Below are 17,755 nucleotides of genomic sequence, written 5' to 3' on the forward strand. Positions count from 1 at the left end.
TACTCTCAAATGTTCTTTAGCAGAAGTTAATGTAACTTCTGCTGCTTGTAAAACACGTTTTGTTGCACATTATATAAAAAGCATGCTCAGAGCGGAAGCTTATTGATCTGGTTTGTATTTCTGTGCATTAGCACTTACCACAGTTGCCAGTTGTTGGTTTTCTCTGCTTTCACTATCTCATGAAACGTATCCACAGAAAAAATTCTACTTCATGTCCCAATAGTGTAAATGTTTATCTGCCCACAAAATTACTCAACTTATACATTACTTTAATGAAATTACAATCTTAGACCACCAACGTTTTTTTTTTTGTCAAAATTGAATTATAAAATGATATAGGCCACAATGCAGGATTTTAATGTTGTAACGTTTATCCCCCAACACTGCCCTTCTTTACATTCACGCTGCTTCCCACTAAACAACTGTCTTGTGCACATACTGATTATTTACTTAATAAAATGTTTCCGACACACTCCACTCTGCACAATTGTTGATGATTGTTTAAAATGTTAAATCACCTGAAGGTCAAAAACTGTCATGCCCAGGATTGAAAGGTTGTCACCTAAAAACATCAGGCTATGTTTTATAGTTGAATCCCTTTGGCATGGCAGTGTAACATCACATGAACGTGTCACGATAAAGACAAAAAATCACCTGGTCTTTATGATCAAAAAATAAATGTTTGATTGTTGGTCAAACAAAGCTATGGAGCGCTAAGGTCCAACAGCCTCATCTCTTTTGATTTCTTTTGTTTGGATACTCAACGTATTCAAGGGCTTCAAATGGCTGCAATAACTGAACAATTTGATAGCCATACAATCATTTTATCAAGCAAAGTAGTGCTGTGTGGCTGATCAGGTGATGGAATGATTCTCGACTGCATTGTATATAGAGGCAGTTTTATTACACTTGCTCCTGTGTTGTCAATTATTTGCTCAGTAAGGCAGGTCAGAAGTTCACTTGTGAAGAGGGTTCAACTTAAAAAAGGAACGTAGGCGGTTGTTTAAGGGCACTGTGAACCATAAACACCAATTTTATGGCTCTGTGGATCAGCTGAATGGCAATCCGTGGCCATCAACCTTTAACCGCGAGCTATCAAACCAAATCAATCACAATATCTCGGCCTTTGATTAGACCCACAGCAAGGATACGACGAAAAGCACATTGACATTTGAAAAACTCATTGATAGTTAATGGTGCTTTAACAGCAATTACAAATCATTTAAAACAAACAAAGCACCAGACTTTTGACAAACCATCATTATTTTATACAAATATGTGTTTCAGAGTGATACTGAGCTGATGCCTGAGAATGAGTACACTGGCTGACTCAGTCCACGCCCTTAACCAAAAGCTGTTTATAGACGCAAACTGAAAATCTCCGAAACGACACTATGAGCTCACACAAGTGGCAACCTATTGCAAAAAGGTTTCATTAAACTAGCTGATGCCTGCCAGTACTGAGCTATTTGTTCGCGGGCTTGCTGTTTTTCATTGCATGTCGTGCAGTCGAGCACACTCATCTTTGGGTCGGAGCTGAGCTGCACAAAGATTGTGTATTTTAGAGGAGGGAGGGGAAACCGAGAATCTACGGATACATTTAGATAAGTTAACATAATGCCTAATTAGACTTTGGTGGATACTGAATGATGTCTGTGGCCTCATATTCTCTGATTAAATTGTTTAAATCAGTGAAGATGTAAGTTTTATGTGATTAAGTTAGAGGAGAATTCCGGGGAGGTTCAAGATTCAAAATATGTGTCACATGCTCCGGCAATAAACCCTTTGAATCTTGACTGTGCAGAGGAGTCGGCGGTTGGCTTATGTGAAATTCTTGTGTATTCGCTGTCATCCTGTCATTGACATATGACGTGTTTTGTATTTTTCCCTCTTCAGCTGCTCATTGAACATTAACGGCTATAAATAACACGTTTATCTGCTTGATTCAGATGCATGTTTAATTTAATTTGTGACAAATAAGCATATTTTTTCACATGTTGAACTGAGCTGGTTGATAATAGATCATTAACCAATTAAAGTCAGCATCTTTGTGTTCAAAAGACTTTATATTCAGTGCAAAGAATCTGCATAAAGATCCATAACGTAGATTAGTTCCCCTTGTTAGTCTTTAAAGTTGGAGCTTGAAATTACTCAAATTGTGTTACTTATACCTTCATAGAACTCATTAAAACATCAGTGTGCCAATTGTTTACCAGTTAAATAACACTAATATCTGTACCTCAGTTGTGGCAGGTACATTCTGAACTGAAAGCCACAAAGTCAAAGGAAGCTGCATCAAACTAAATATAGAAAACATGATGCTGTTTAAAGATAAACACATCTCCCGTTCAGAATCTGACAAGCCGTTCTTTCCCTTTCCTGTTGAACCACACAAGTTAAGCAAGTTCTACATGCCTCTCAGTTCCCCCTTCCATCAGTAAAAGAGAAAAAGGAAGACGCTCTTTTAAATGGTGCTCCTCCTCTGGCTGTGAACTCACTGGTTTTATTAAACGTTAAAAAAAGGGGAAGTGCGATCATTTCAAATTTCACAAGGGCTGTGTATACTGAAGCTGCAGGCAACTCTGAGAGATAACATAAGTAGCTATGAAATGTACTTTCGAGGTCTGGATCAATTGAAAAAGACTACTGTAATAAGCTGCACAAAAACTACACTTTTTAAAAAATCATTGCATTGAAGAGTGCGGGCAAAAGGTGTGAGCATGCTGCGACAAGCGATAAGAATCACAACATGCAACCAAAAACCAATTTTGAAAAACTGAAAGCCAGTGCCATGAGAAAGCAGAAGTGTTTACATCATGGAAACAAATTCATGCTCACTGAGAACTTCCTGAGCGACAAGACATTTGTCTACCAACTTATCTTTAGGCCAGAGGCCGAAAGGAAGCCGGCAGGGTTTTAACGTGAGATTAACTCCCACGCACTGCATCGTACAGTATGTTTAATAAATCTACAAATGCAAGAGCAGGCTCGCTAGTTTATTTGACACACTCTGACCCTCAACTGACGCATCCACATTGGTTTAATAAATAATAGATGAAAAAAAATGATTTAGGTCAGGTGCACCTTTATTCCTGAGACATAAAGTTAAAATAGCCACTTAAGATCACATTCAAACACAGATGATGGACCAACACAAACATACTAAAGTCACGTTTTCATTTTATGAATAAGTACATATATAATAATTACAGGTTCCTACTCGTACTTGATTTTGGGTACAGGGTGACGAGGGAAACACTTGGAAATTTCAAAGGAAAAGAGAAATAAATCAAACTGTAAGTATTTTGTTAGAGGCTGGTTCCTACTGGTTACAGAGCCAAACAGCTGACAATAATGACATCCTAACATAAATTAGGCTTATTAAATTATGTCATGTAAATATGAAGGTAGATCAAGCATACATTCATTCATTTTAATGTAATAAAAGGAAAGTTGAACAAGTTATGAAACAAACTCAATTTAACACTGAACCTTCAAAATGACCCATATAGATTTGATCTATTTTTAAAATACATATAATAATCCACCATTTTTCCTTTGTTCACCCTCCACTTGTACAGTACTTTGGGTGTAGCTTGCCTGCCAGAGGCACTTACGACTGTAAAGAATGATGAGAATATACATATAGTTTTTCTACTTATTGGACTTTAATAACAGAGAAATATGTCATATCATGATTAACTTAGGGAACTGCAGGATGTCATTGTTGTCAGCTGTTTGGTTCTGTCACAAGTAGTTACCCAGTACTTACAAAATACATTATAATTTGTATTTATTTATTTCCTCTAAAAAAAAAAGCGGTACTCCCCGTACCTAAATTAAAGTACCAGGAAGTAACCTTAAATATTGTATTTGCAGTTATTCATAAATCAAATTAAATTATCTTAAAGTTCCTTCTGTCATTATTGCAGGTTAACTATGTTTTGAACAATGAAACAAAAGGAGACATGCCTTTAAATTAGAAACAAGTAAAAGATAAGAAGCACAACATGTGGAACAGAAAAAGGGAGATGGCAAAGCATTCTGGATACTGAAAAAAATTGTTAGTTAAAAAAAAAGATAAATACACTAAAAAAATTACTCTACAAAAATGAGCCACGGTCTGATTTAGTGATGGAGCATATAAATAATCATTGTTGTTGTTGTTGATGTTGTTGTTGTTATTACAGTATGTGCTGGTGGCTTGTATATTTTTTTCCTATCAAGGTGAAACACCTCCGTCTGCCCTCAGAGTTGCAGTCTTTGTAATAACAGTCTGGATCACCTGTCTCTACAGACCATGGAGTACACACAATCATCTCCCGCTGGCTGGGCGCTCTGCCGGGGTCGCCCTGAGAACCTGACCTCGCCGTACTCCACCCCCGCCTCTTCTTTCTGCGGCTCTCGCCTCACCTGCCGCTTCACGACCCTGACATCAGCATACGTCAGCTCCTGTTCGTCGTCTTCTTCTGTAAAGTAAAAGGAAGAAGTGGCACAAATATATTTACTGACTGGACATGCTCGGTGACTGCACATTAGATTTTTAAAGGGATAGTTTGACATTTTGGGAAGCATGCTTAATTGTGTTTCTTACTGAGAATGACGTGGTGTCAACCTTCTCATCTAAATCTTGGCAAGAAAGCGAGTGTATTCACCAAAATGTCAAACTATTCTTTTAATCTGTAAATATTAACAAAATGAATAAAAATACACCTCTGAATGCAGTTACTACCTTTTGGTTTGTTGTTTTGCCGTTTCTTATGAGCACAAACGACTGCAACGCCGACCACGAGGAGAATCACCAGTACAGCCAGGACGCCTGCCATAACTGTTTCAGTCAGAGAAGACACAGTGGTACACAGATCTTTAAGGTACACTTAAAGGTTTTTATGAGGACACACAAAGATATAAAAATGGAAATGTTTTTTAATCAATCCACTGCAGTTGAGTTAGTTTTACTTACTGTACCAGTGTTCATCCTTGATGGGCAGATTTAGACCGGGGGTTGTGTTATTAGGGGAGGGTTTATTGGACACTGTGATGTCAGGCTCCTTACCCTCAGTGGTGGAGGGACGGGCTGTTGGTGTCTCAACACACAGGGTGTTATTTGCCTCATGCACCCACTGTGATATGTGCGTCCCATTGGAGATGCAGTCAATGAATATGAAGCCTGTAAAAAAGAAACAGATCATCACTTATGCACACAGTGTCAGAATCAGTGTTGTAATTACGAAGTTATTCTTCATCATGTTCTCACTCACCACAGGTAGATATCGTTTTATTCTGCGAGACGCTACTGACATTATTGCTGACTGAGCAGACCAGTTGTCCTGAGACGTCTTGTCTCAGAGTGATGGTGTTACTGTCTTTATTTCCAGAGAGGAGCTGAGCGTCTGTCAGTGTGTGTTCATCCAGAGTCCAGTTGTACTGAGGACTGTCCCCTCCCTCAGAGGAGCAGGACACCCTCATCTCTCCCTGGGACAGACACTCAGAGACCAGCAGGACAGAGGACACAGGAGCTGAAGGAAACACACTCACATCACTTTAGATATCAACACAATCTTGGTTATTCTGTACAGTTTCTGATACAGAACAGACACAGAAATAAATATAACAAGACTATGAAAAATATGTAGTGTAGCAATAGAATAAGACATGTGTGTTTATCAAAATTACTTTTAATTAAGCAAAACAAGTTATTCACCTTGAATGTTCAGCTGTAGAATCTGAGGATCTAACGTTCGTCCTCTTGAATCAAATATTTGCAGAGTATATTCACCACCATCAGTCCTGCTCAGGTTATTGATCCTAAATGTTCCAAAACTGGGAGTAAATGAGAATCTGTTTTCTAACTGATTAGTTATTAACTTATCATTTCTCCAATCAAGTATTTTTGTTTTGTTTTTGAACCATTGGTATCTGCTTATTTCTGAGGTGCTGTTCATCAGCTGGAGGACCACAGTTCCTCCCAAAGCTCCATAACACTGAGTTCCATTTATTCTGCCATCACAGTAGGGTTCCACACCTGGACATTTAAAAGAAAATGTTGTAAACATAAATATCCAACATTTGAACATTTCATGTCTACAAACTTAATGACACTGACAATATTCTAGACATGTGCAAATACTGATGTTAAGCAAGCAACAGTAGTTCAGTGCTGTCTCTCCCTGATCATACTTAATAAACAGACTATTATTACACATGCATTCACAGGTCTGTTACGACAAAACAGTCAAGGGGTCAGTTAACAGATGTATTTTTTTATTTAGTTAACTTAGCAAACCCCATCCGTCCATTGGAAAACTCATGCAGTGCTTTTTCACACCTACAGAATTGTATGTTAAATTACACTGGCAGCATCGACTCTTCAGTCTTTTGCTACCCACGGCAAAAACTAACCAGGGGCCTCTCTAACCAGTTATTATCATTAGGTTGTGAATATTGTGTCACCAACAAAAATTTACGAAATCCTTTCTTTTTTTATAATTCCCTGTGTTCGCATTAGCAGAATTTCATAAAAAACAGATAAATGAAAACCTAAATAGATAACAACCTGAATGGTTGCACATTGCAGTTAACCCACATAATACGACTAGTGGTGATCAGTATATTGCCCTTATGGGAAGTTTAAGGGGGTTTATAGTTGCCATTGCAACCTGACCATCAAGAGCCCCTTTCTCCAAATTTCTTTGCCTGGTTTTCCTTTCCTGGCGGAGATATACCAACTTTTCCAGTGATACCAAATTATAATTCAGGTTGTATTTGGGAGAGAAAGAAGAGAATCATGCAGGAGATTTGGAGAAAAGGCCAACTTGAAGTCACTTTTTCTTCCATAAAAATATGTTTAGTCTTTGGCTTAATTAGACTAAAATAACATAACACGATGTCCTTGAGAAGAAAGAAGAAGAAAATCAGGGTTACACTGGATAAATATCTGAACCCTAAAGTGTTTTTATCCTGAAAGTATTATTCAATAGATGAATTTATATGAGGTAATCTCAAATATAGAACTGATTGCCGTTTCTCTTGGGAAAAACAAGTTTTATATTTTCAAACAGCAACTAAACCAGAAAATCTCAGTTTCAAACTGCAGCATTCTTGTATCTTAATTCATCAATAAAAGTGGTTATTTCTAAAAACAAAAAAGTAGTTTCCAGCTGGCAGTATTAGAGCTTCATTACACAATACAAGGACAATAACTGTACTAAACTCATGAAGATACTTCAAACTAATAGCTGCGCAAAAAGTTAAAGCTGTGAAACAGTTTAACACATGATGTTGAATCCAATATCAACAAGTAATTGTTGGTGTTCTAAGTTTAACAGCTCACCATGAGAGACTCCAAGCTGCATCAGCAACAGTCCAATCACAACTTTCATGTCTCTTCAGTGTTCAGCCTCTGTTGATCCAGTCAGCAGCTTCCAGAAAATTTTTTCTCCTTCGTCCAAAAACAAACAAGCACATCCTCCACTAAGCGGCCTGAAATGTGTCCTGAGAAGTGGCGCACCTCGGAGGGGAATGTGTGAAAACTCTGGCCAAATGCAGCGTTGTTGTGTTCATCTTTTTATAGGCAGAAAGGAGAAAAGGAAGTGATGTCAGTTTCACTTCCCCTTCAGCCCAGACCAAGAGGGCCACATGGGTGTGATGGACCGAGTGGAAGAGAGGGAAACATTCCTCCTTCGTACCAAAAGAGGATTTGAGACTGACAGCTGCCGTTTCTCAGATGTTCTAATATAAACAAGGAATAAGAATTGACAGCAAAAGATTCTGACAACTCAACATCACATAACTTCTGACAAAATAAACATTTCATGCATCAAACATCTGATCTCTAAGTGAATGATGAGTTAAATTTGATCTAAATACACAGCATGTAAAGTTTAAAAGTTGACTTAACTTTAACCTCAGACATATCAAGTATAGTAGACAAATAAATGTAAGTCGTACAACCTAAAAAGTTTTGAAACAATTATACATATTAGTCTACTTTACTTGATAATTTTGAGGTAATCAGTACCTTGATTTTCTTAGGTCACTTTGCCAGATTTTACTGTGATAGGTCATTATTATAAGAGCTTGTTCAGCACACAAATATTTACACATTTTATTTATTTTTAGGGCCTTTTATTGATAGTACAGCTGAAGAGGGTGACAGGAAACAGGGAGAGAGAGAGGGGGAGTGACACGCTGCAAAGCCTCAACACATGGGACGCCCGCTCTACCAACTTAGCTAAACGGTGCCCCATATTTACACATTTTAAATTCAGATTCCGCTAGTGACATTTTTTTTAATTATATGTTATATTATGGTATATTATTATATGTAGTATTAATACTTTTTATTGAAGTATGATCTATATTATACAGAAATGTGTAAAATAACATTTCTGTATTGGATTTTGCATAATGGGAAAAAACCTACATATTTCAGATAACAGCGTAACTGAATTAATTTAGTGAGGATGTTTGAGTTTTTAACAAGTGATTTTGAGCAACTGAATACTGGAGTAATAATGGAATAATAATGACGGCAGTAGTATATTTATGACATGATGTCAGCCCTGAGATGAAGTGGAAGAAGAGCATTTTACAGCTTCAGACTTTATTGGTGCCGTTGTTGCCTTTATTGTTCCCTTTAGAATAAAAAGGGTTGTTGCAGTATCTCAGATGTTTCTACACTTTATTCCTTTAACATAAACAGCTAGTCCGAGAGCTCTTAGTTTGTCTTTTCTGAGAATGATCAACTATGTGAAAAAGAAAAAGGTGACAAAGTGACATAAGTTGCTAAAATATGTAATATTCACACGGTGCTGTTGGCCCTCAGAGGTCTGGAGCTCGAGCTTTTTCTCTTTCATTTTACTGGAAGCTTTCCTATGAATCTTCTGTCTTCCTCCTCTCTTTCTCTCTCTGGCTGTCCTCTCATTAGAGTGTGTCGCCCTCCACTGGCAACTCATTAAAGGAAAATGCCCAAAAATAAAAAAAGAGCTGCAGACATTGCAATTGCAGCAATAAACGCTCCATATCAAGAGAGGCGCTGTGCGTCAGACGGAGGACCACAGCTCCTCCCAAAGCTCTGAAACACTGAGCTCCATCCTGGAAAGTTTCCACACCTGGACATAAACTTTTTTTTTTTATGTTTACACACTATTTCTACTAAATTTCTACCTGTAGCTCAGCGGGTAGAGCAGGTCAGCTAGTGATCGGAAGGTCGCTGGTTCAAATCCCAGCTCTGAGCTGAGCTGAGCTGCATGTCGAAGTATCCCTGAGCAAGATACTGAACCCCAAATTGCTCCTGATGTGCGGTTGGCACCTTGCATGGCGGCCTCTGCCATCAGTGAGGGCCCTTGTCCAGGGAGTACCCTGCCCTCACCCAGAGACAGCTGGGATTGGCTCCAGCAAAAACACCCATGACCCCATAAAAAAAGGGATAAAATTCCAGACAATGGATGGATGTATTTAAATCATGTCTGTATCATTTAGAGGTCAGTGTTTGGTCCATATAACACATCACTGAAGATGATATCAGACTTCACTAAACAAGTTCAACATCTCACTATGAGAGACTCAGAGCAGCATCAGCAGTGGTCCAATCACAGCCTCCATGACTCCTCAGTGTTCAGCCTCTGTTGATCCATTCAGCAGGCAGATCATTTTACAGCTTTAGAAACTGAGCAGCTTTAACACGCTTCTCTCAGTGATCAACCTCAGATCAGAAGGTGTGAAACCTGACCAGACCGTTCTTTAAATAGCACAGCTGAGAACGGAAACAGTAGGCAGAGGTAAAGTTAGCTTCTCACATGTAATTCACTCTCAGTTGCAAACATGGCAAATGTTGCCAGACAAGTAAACACTATCACTGAGCTGCATGCTGCCAAACAAGGTGCCTAAATCTTTGCTCTGTCCGGCTGATACACAGGTAATGCAAGATGAATTCTCAAAAACTGAGTGAAGTAGCAAAAAACCTGGTATTCCTTAATTTGCCTCTTTCACTTTGATGAAACCGCTTTAATTAAAGGGGCACCCTGTAGTTTTTGGAGAAGATGTTTTAATCAGGAGAGACAAATCTTCATTGACAGATGTTTTTTTTTTTAGGCCCAAATAAACTGAAAAAATAAAAATAAAAAAATCTTTTTTTGTTCTCATGTCTGAATAAACCGGACAAACAAACTGAAAACAAACAAACTTAAAGGAGAACACAATTTCATACTGTTTACTACTATATATTGGCGGACCCTGCCACCTTTCTAGCTTCAAACAGCATTCTGGGGACCTTATTTTCCTCTGAGAACAGCTTGTTTATTCAGTTAGGGAAAAGATAAATATTTCTGAATTTGTATTATCACCTCATTGATATTGTATTATATAAAAATTATGAGTTTGGATTTCTTCTCCATAACGGCATAGTGCATCTTTAACCAATATTACACAGGAGGGTGTGCTTTATCATCATCATCACACTCGAGTGTAATATTGTGATTATAAAACTGTTGCTAATAGTAACTTTAACACTAGAATAAAAGCTTTTAACACTAGAATAAAAGCTGTAATTCGAATCTATTTAAATTGTGGGCTAATTCGCTTTCAAAATAAAAACTTTTTTGTTGGTTTACCTTTGTTAACCTGGAAACAGGGACAAAACACGACTACTACTATCTTTGCTTCTCCAGTAAGTAGGCTGAGCCTTAGTAATAACTTTCAACTATTTCTAGTCCCTGTTGACACGGCAAGGCAACTTTGGCTCACGGTAAGGCTTTCTAGAGATCATGGAATAAATACCACACATCGAAACCCCAAACCGCCTTGCTACCTCTTGAAATAAACATACTTACTGAAAGAAATGTGTTTTGTATTGACAGATTGAGCTAATATACATCTTTGAGCTTTGTAGGGTTACATATTTTTTAACTAGTAGCACCAAGCCTTACATCTATATATATTAACAGTGCAGTACCAAACAGCACTCATAAAAGTAAGGTTTGAACATGTACATAAACTCAAGCTGTTCTGACGTTGCACTTGCAGCATTAAACATGCCACATCTAGAGGGGCGAGGGAGTTGCCCCTTTTCCCTGAGTGACAAAGATTTTATTAGTAATCCCTCATTACTTAATGATGAGATTAATCCAAAGTGTACGTATCATTTGCGTACTGTATGAATGTATGAACTGCACATTTGAATAGTTTACTAGGTGTTTATCTGTTATAATGAAAGTCAACAAAATGTAAAACAAAAAAAAACTTTAATAAACTTTAACATTCATGGGGGAAACAGGCCTATTTAAAGAACATCTCTGAAAAACACAACCTAACTTCACCAAAAGCGATAGTTTTCATTTTTTTAAATGGGTTGTGTGGGTGGTTTTCCATAGTCGCTGTATAACCACCAGTAAATTTTGGTCTGCACATTGCCAGACTGAAGAAGCAGACACAGGAGTACAAGAATGGCAGCTAAGCAATGTGCTGTGCTTACTCTGCACTGTATTATGCCGTATCAGCTGTGTGGGTCAGATAGTTTTGATGCTAACTACAGCCAAGAGAGAATTTGATAAGAATAAAACCAGAAGAGATTCTCACATTTTTAACCCTATTTTCACATCGCGTTACTTAGTACCACGTTACTAACGCGTTAATATTTCCAAACCAGTAATCAGATTAAAGTTACTTCTTCAAGTCACTGTGCGTTACTATTATTTTTGTCATTTTCCTTAGTAAAAATGTATATTTTTGCTTTCTTCTTGCGTCTCGGGGAGTGTCAAGACTAGTTTTTCAGCATGAGGAAAACTCACATGTAACACCACGCAGCATCACAAACACAAACAAAAATCGAGGGAGGAGAGAGATGGTGATGCGCGTTTTCTTATCTGGAAATACAGTCATTATTTTGAGTTCGTGTCAGCTAAAGATGAGAACATTAAGGTTCGTTGTACACTCTGTGCTGGCGACAAAGTACTATCAAGCTTCAAAAACACCTGGTGGTGTTAAGCAGAGAGATGCGAGCAAAGCCACGGCCTCGACTTCTGCAGGAGGTCCCCCACCACCCAAAAAACAAAAGCTGGACTTCGGTGCAAAACAAGTAAGTAGGGGAGAATTGAAGAAGTTGTCCGGGCGGTATGTTGTAGAGGAAATGCTGCACTTACACACGGTTGACTCGCCCTCGTTTCGTGCCATAATAAACAAGATCCCTACTACTATCAGTGCCGTGCTGCCTCACGGAACATCTTTTCTTTATTTTCCTACCTGGAGAAGGAGTATGCAGATGTTGGCAGGATCACAGTGTTAAAGGGCCTAAGTATGGTTTCCATTTTTTTTTTTTTTTTCTGTTTGATTGTTGTTGTTTGTATTTCTTGTATTTTCTTTTTTTGTTGTTGACAGGTGAGCCCAGAGTTGAGTAGTCATTGTGGAGCCAGGACAGCAGCATCCATCCCAAGAACCAGACTTCAGTGTTGTGAGTATTGGGGAGACTTTATAGTTACCATGGAGGATGAGGTACAGCGACTTAGGGATTTAGTGTCACAACTACAGACAGACAACAAGCGGCTGCTTCAGGAGCGGGCTGCTTCCCGGGACGTGCCTGGTGGAGCTGTTGCAGGTCCCTCCGGTTAAGTTAGCCACGCTCCGTCTGCTAGTGCCGCTACTGTCACGGAGCGGCTGGTCGTGGTCCCCAGGGACCGTAAATGCCCTGTGTTTAATGGGAAGACAGGCATAGGGATAGCTGAGTGGACGGAGGAGATACGGGCCTGCATGAGAGTCCGCCACCTTTCAGTCGTTGATCAAGCCCTCTTTATTTTTGATCATTTGGAAGGAGAAGCCAGAGAGGAGATCAGGTTTAGGCCTATTGTAGAGCGAGGGGACCCAGCTAAGGTCCTCGCTATTTTGAGGGAGCTGTATGGCTGTGCTCAGTCTTATGTAACCCTGCAGCAGACCTTTTTCTCCAGAAGACAGCAGGAGGGTGAGACTTTGCAGGAGTATTCCTTGGCCCTGATGGCTTAAATGGAGCAGGTTAAGCAGTGCACACCAGATGGCGTACCTAACGCTGGGGATCTTCTGCGTGACCAGTTTATGGAGCACGTTCTTGACAGTTCTCTAAACAGTATGTCCGTAACAGACCAACAGCTTCTTTGTTGGACGGATCACAATCAGATGGGAAAGGGAGGGCCAACCAGGTGGTTTTAGGGGGCGAAGTCATTCTTTACCATCAGCTTATGGTCTCCAGTATGGGGTGCGAAGTGGTTCCCATCCTGTTGTTCCCCCCTGGTCACTGCATGGCACGGTGCCAGCTGGTGCAGGTTAATTGTTGGGCGGCGCTGCGGGTGATTAAAACCAGGTGTGTTGGTTGCCGCTCTCCCTCTCTGCTCCTGCTGTGCGTTGCATCTGGTGTGTTCAGCGTGCATGTCCGTGTCTCCCCGTCGTGTCATTAAAGGAGAACTTCGGTTGATTTAAACATGCAGCTTCATTGCTCAAGCTACCCTTGACTTGCCAGTACCGAAGACGCGAACACATTTGGTCCAACCATTTCAGAGCTCCGTGAACGGAGACTTAGCATTGAACGCTAACAGCATGGGGTCAGAACTTTACACTGTGTTTTAAGCGTCTTAACATGCTCCACATCTCACACCAAAAGTTATGCAACATCAGCAGACACCTTACAACACAGCACTGTAGCGTGTATGACTCAAAATGAATAAAAAAGTAGTTAAAACAGTGTGTTTGTGCAAGGAGCTACACACCTGTTTGTTGACATCCGTGTGCTCCGGTAGCTAGACCAAACTAGCATATCCATCGAGTGTGCACTTAACAGGCTTAACAGGCTATTGTAAGGCTCATGTCTTATGACAGGCTGTAACATGGACATGTACATTATGAACAGAAATGTACATTCATTTTGAGTCATACACGCTACAGTGCTGTGTTGTAAGGTGTCTGCTGATGTTGCATAACTTTTGGTGTGAGATGTGGAGCATGTTAAGACGCTTAAAACACAGTGTAAAGTTCTGACCCCATGCTGTTAGCTATCAATGCTAAATAATTTCATCAATGCAACAAAACATTAATATTGTAATGGAAGTTAAACTTAAAGCACCAAATATCGTACAGCAGAGTAGTCACGTGGTGTGTCATTCTCTCCAGGATGCGCTGCAGGGAAAATAAACATTTAATCATGAATGCTCATTATGTCTATTTGTAGCCTACTTGGTCATTTTGATAGTAGGCTAATATAGCTAATAGACACTTACAGCCTGTGTTGCCATCATATAAGGCTTTTAATTTTTTGCGGCTCCAGACAGATTTGTTTTTTGTTTTTTTGGTCCAATATGGCTCTTTGAACATTTTGGGTTGCCGACCCCTGCCTTAGTTATTTTAAAGTGTTTTTTTTTTTGTTTTTTTTGCAATTTGTTAATAAAAAATATTCCTTTTGGAACCACGTCTTCTGGCCCTCCTGTGAGTTCGAACCTGTGGCCTTGTATGGCTAATTCCTGGGTTAAAATCCCAGGTGGCGTTGTTGACAACACACACACACTCACACCCGCTCCCGCCACACAGAGATGGAGAGAAATCTGGAGGCCGCGCTGAATGTTTATGTTGAGGTAGGGAGGTGTTGTTAGCTTGTAATCTAACTTAGTTACTTTTAAAAACAAGTAATCAGCAAAGTAACCAAGTTACTTTTTGAAGGAGTAATCAGTAATCGGATTACTTTTTCAAGGTAACTGTAGCAACACTGATGAAGACACCTGTGTGAGATGTTGGTTCAGAAAGTTAAAGTTCAGATGCAGAACTTCTCATTTCAACCATCACAACAGAGTTCTCATAGTCCATCTCTTCAGGGACGGCAGAGCCTTCAGCCGTCTTGTCTGTCTTCTTCTTCTTGCAAGCAAAATAGACGGCGATCCCACTAAATATAAGAATCACCACAGCTGCTCGCAAACCAAGTATGAGCAGGGTGTGATCTGTCCAGCCAGAGACTGTCCAGAGACAAAAAAAATCCCATGTCAGTTTACTGCTGTGACAGCACAGAAGAGTTAGCTGAGTAACAGTTTAAATAGAGTGTGTGTGATGTGAGTGAGGAGTTTTGTGGATGTTATCATGCAAGCCTCCTTACCCCCAGTTTGCTCAATACACAGGGTGTTATTTGCTTCGAGCACCCACTGTGATATGTGCGTGCCATTGGAGATGCAGTCAATGAATATGAAGCCTGTAGAAAAGAAAGATGAGAAAGATCACTGATGCACGCAATGTCAGAATCAGTGTATCAGTAATAAGAAGTTATGTTTTATCATGTTCTCACTCACCACAGGTAGATACTGTCTCTTCTTTTGAGACTCTACTGACGTTATTGCTGACTGAGCAGACCAGTTGTCCTGAGACGTCTTGTCTCAGAGTGATGTTGTTACTGTCTTTATTTCCAGAGAGGAGCTGAGCATCTGTCAGTGTGTGTCCATCCAGAGTCCAGCTGTACTGAGGACTGTCCCCTCCCTCAGAGGAGCAGGACACCCTCATCTCTCCCTGGGACAGACACTCAGAGACCAGCAGGACAGAGGACACAGGAGCTGAAGGAAACACACTCACATCACTTTAGATATCAACACAAACTTGGTTATTCTGTACAGTTTCTAGTATAGAACAGACACAGATGCAAATATATGTGAGTAAAAATATATATAATAAAAATATATGAGTCTGAACATGACAAGTAAAAAAGTTATTTACCTTGAAAGGTCAATTGTAGAGTTTGAGGCTCAGAGCTGCGTCCAAATGAATCAAAGCTTTTCAGAGTATATTCACCGCCATCAGTCATGCTCAGGTTGTTGATCCGAAATGTTCCGTCAATGGGAGTAAATGAGGATCTGGTTTCTATCAGATTATGGACAATCGTATTCTTTTTCCGATGCTGTATCATTCTTGTTTTGTTTGACCACACGTATCTAGCTATTTCTGAGGCGCTGTCCATCAGCCGGAGGACCACAGTTCCTCCCAAGGCTCCATAACACTGAGCTCCATTTATTCTGCCATCACAGTAGGTTTCCACACCTGGAAAATTGGAAACAAGTTGAAAAAAGTAATCAATTTTGATTGTTTAATTTCTACAAAATGAATGACAAGATGCCATCAAAAAATATGTCAGCCCGGTAGGCTGGATAAAATGTTTTTGCAAACCACAGATAAGTCCTAGGTTGACTTTTGTACCAGACGTGACATATCAAGTTCACATTAAATGCTTATTAGCAGACTTTCACATCAGGAGTTGGGGTGGAGTCGGGGGGGGTTATTGAAGCCACAGACATTTCCTGGAGTGATTGTGGCAACCAAAACCATCCACTGGAAGTCATACAGCCTCCATCCGTGATCGCGGCGACCAAAACAGGTATTTTAGGGTAAACCAGGATGTTTTCCTCACCCTAATCAAGTGGATTTGTGCCTAAACTGAAGCAAAAGTTTCAACATAAGGAAACATTAAGTTTCAAATTAGCAGTGGTTTGAACAAACGTACTTTGCTTAAATTAAAGGGATATTCCAGCCTAAGTTTAATCCATTGTCTAACACACAGTGACACCGAGTAATACCCGCCCCCCCCTCGAGAAATTGAGTTTTCCAACCGCTAGCTTATGTAGTTTTAGCAACCTCAGAAAAGACAACACGATAACACGTTAACAATACACTGCAGTCTATGCCTCCACCAAGAAACCGCCATCAAAAAGCCACTCATAGCCACAAATAATGCTCAGAACAGCACCAAACCTCAGCAACAGTACAAATAGGGTCCCAGCACATAGTTTCGAGGCGTTAAACATCTGCCTTCATTATTGGATCTTGCACAGTTACGGTGCTATAACACTGACGCAATGTGTTCACAGAGAGACATATCACCTTAAAGGATTTCTTAGAGGATAGAATTTCCCTCTGTATTGGATAAGTAGTGTGTATAAAGTACTGATATACATTCAACATATGTATATATATGTTATTTGTTGTAAAGTTGTATATTTAAGACATAATGTTTGGCTTTAACAAAATCCCACAGCACACCTGGACTTGCCTCTTGGCACACCAATGAGAACGACTGCATCATAAAAAGTTTTCAGGTTTTTTGTCATTAGCAAAGATCTGTCGGCCAATTGAAGAGCAACATTTATATTGGAACACTTTTAGTCCCACAGTAACATAAAATGTGTTGAATTAAAAAGTTCACCATCTCACCATGAGAGACTCCGAGCAGCATCAGCAACAGTCCAATAACGGCCTCCATGTCTCCACAGTGTTCAGCCTCTGTTGAGCCAGTAAGCTGCTCTTAAACTGAGCTGTCTGAAGGGTCTCAGAAAAAGAGGAAGGAGAGGAAAAAGAAGAAGAAAAAGATGATGAAGTAATCAGAAATAATTTTTCAGATAAGAAGGCGTGAAAACTTGGACAACACAGGGCATTGTTAAAACAGAGGTGAAAGAGGAAGCTGAGCTAATTCGATCAGTACGAGCAAAGTTATCGATCGTAAAAGTCTCGGAAACAACTTGTGAATTGTCCAGTTTAAGATTCCTCCTTTGCAGCCATTTAGTTTAGTTGTCAGACAAATAAACACAGTTACAGCTGAATGTTCAGAAATTGTGTGATGTTACATCAGAAACATTTTTCTATCGTTTAGCTTTACATCCATTTTCACTCTGTGGTCACACAGCTTTAATCATCATAAAGATCTTGTAAACCAAAAAGCCTTATAGACGTATTGGATCACTACCTCTGTGAAGGACTTTATAATTGAACCTCT

General features: G+C 39.6%; 2 protein-coding genes across 7 annotated transcripts in view; both read right to left on the reverse strand.

Moving 5' to 3' along the window:
• Positions 1 to 3,065: 3,065 nt before the first annotated feature.
• Positions 3,066 to 17,755, reverse strand: part of LOC115568764 (uncharacterized) — a 30,040-nt gene continuing 15,350 nt past the window's right edge. For 3 of the 5 annotated variants that reach the window (XM_030396339.1, XM_030396338.1, XM_030396342.1), the window contains 4 exons: positions 5,262 to 5,293; positions 4,964 to 5,170; positions 4,733 to 4,828; positions 3,066 to 4,469 (listed from right to left, as the gene is read on the reverse strand). In XM_030396339.1, coding sequence (XP_030252199.1) covers positions 4,282 to 4,469; positions 4,733 to 4,828; positions 4,964 to 5,170; positions 5,262 to 5,293 — 523 coding nt within the window. In that variant the 3' untranslated portion in view covers positions 3,066 to 4,281. Of the gene's footprint in view, positions 4,470 to 4,732; positions 4,829 to 4,963; positions 5,171 to 5,261; positions 5,520 to 5,704; positions 6,026 to 7,333; positions 7,726 to 17,755 lie in introns of those variants that run through there. The other 2 variants (XM_030396341.1, XM_030396340.1) reach the window with 2 other exon arrangements.
• The window catches only part of LOC115568775 (uncharacterized), a 54,799-nt gene continuing 51,434 nt past the window's right edge, over positions 14,391 to 17,755 (reverse strand). For both annotated transcript variants that reach the window (XM_030396359.1, XM_030396358.1), the window contains exons 3-7: positions 17,197 to 17,301; positions 15,709 to 16,029; positions 15,291 to 15,548; positions 15,101 to 15,193; positions 14,391 to 14,963 (exon numbers count right to left, since the gene is read on the reverse strand). In XM_030396359.1, the coding sequence (XP_030252219.1) occupies positions 14,758 to 14,963; positions 15,101 to 15,193; positions 15,291 to 15,548; positions 15,709 to 16,029; positions 17,197 to 17,245 (927 nt within the window). In that variant the 5' untranslated portion in view covers positions 17,246 to 17,301 and the 3' untranslated portion in view covers positions 14,391 to 14,757. The remainder of the gene's footprint in view (positions 14,964 to 15,100; positions 15,194 to 15,290; positions 15,549 to 15,708; positions 16,030 to 17,196; positions 17,302 to 17,755) is intronic.

Source organism: Sparus aurata, chromosome 18 (assembly GCF_900880675.1).
Source record: "Sparus aurata chromosome 18, fSpaAur1.1, whole genome shotgun sequence".
Taxonomy (NCBI): Eukaryota; Metazoa; Chordata; class Actinopteri; order Spariformes; family Sparidae; genus Sparus; species Sparus aurata.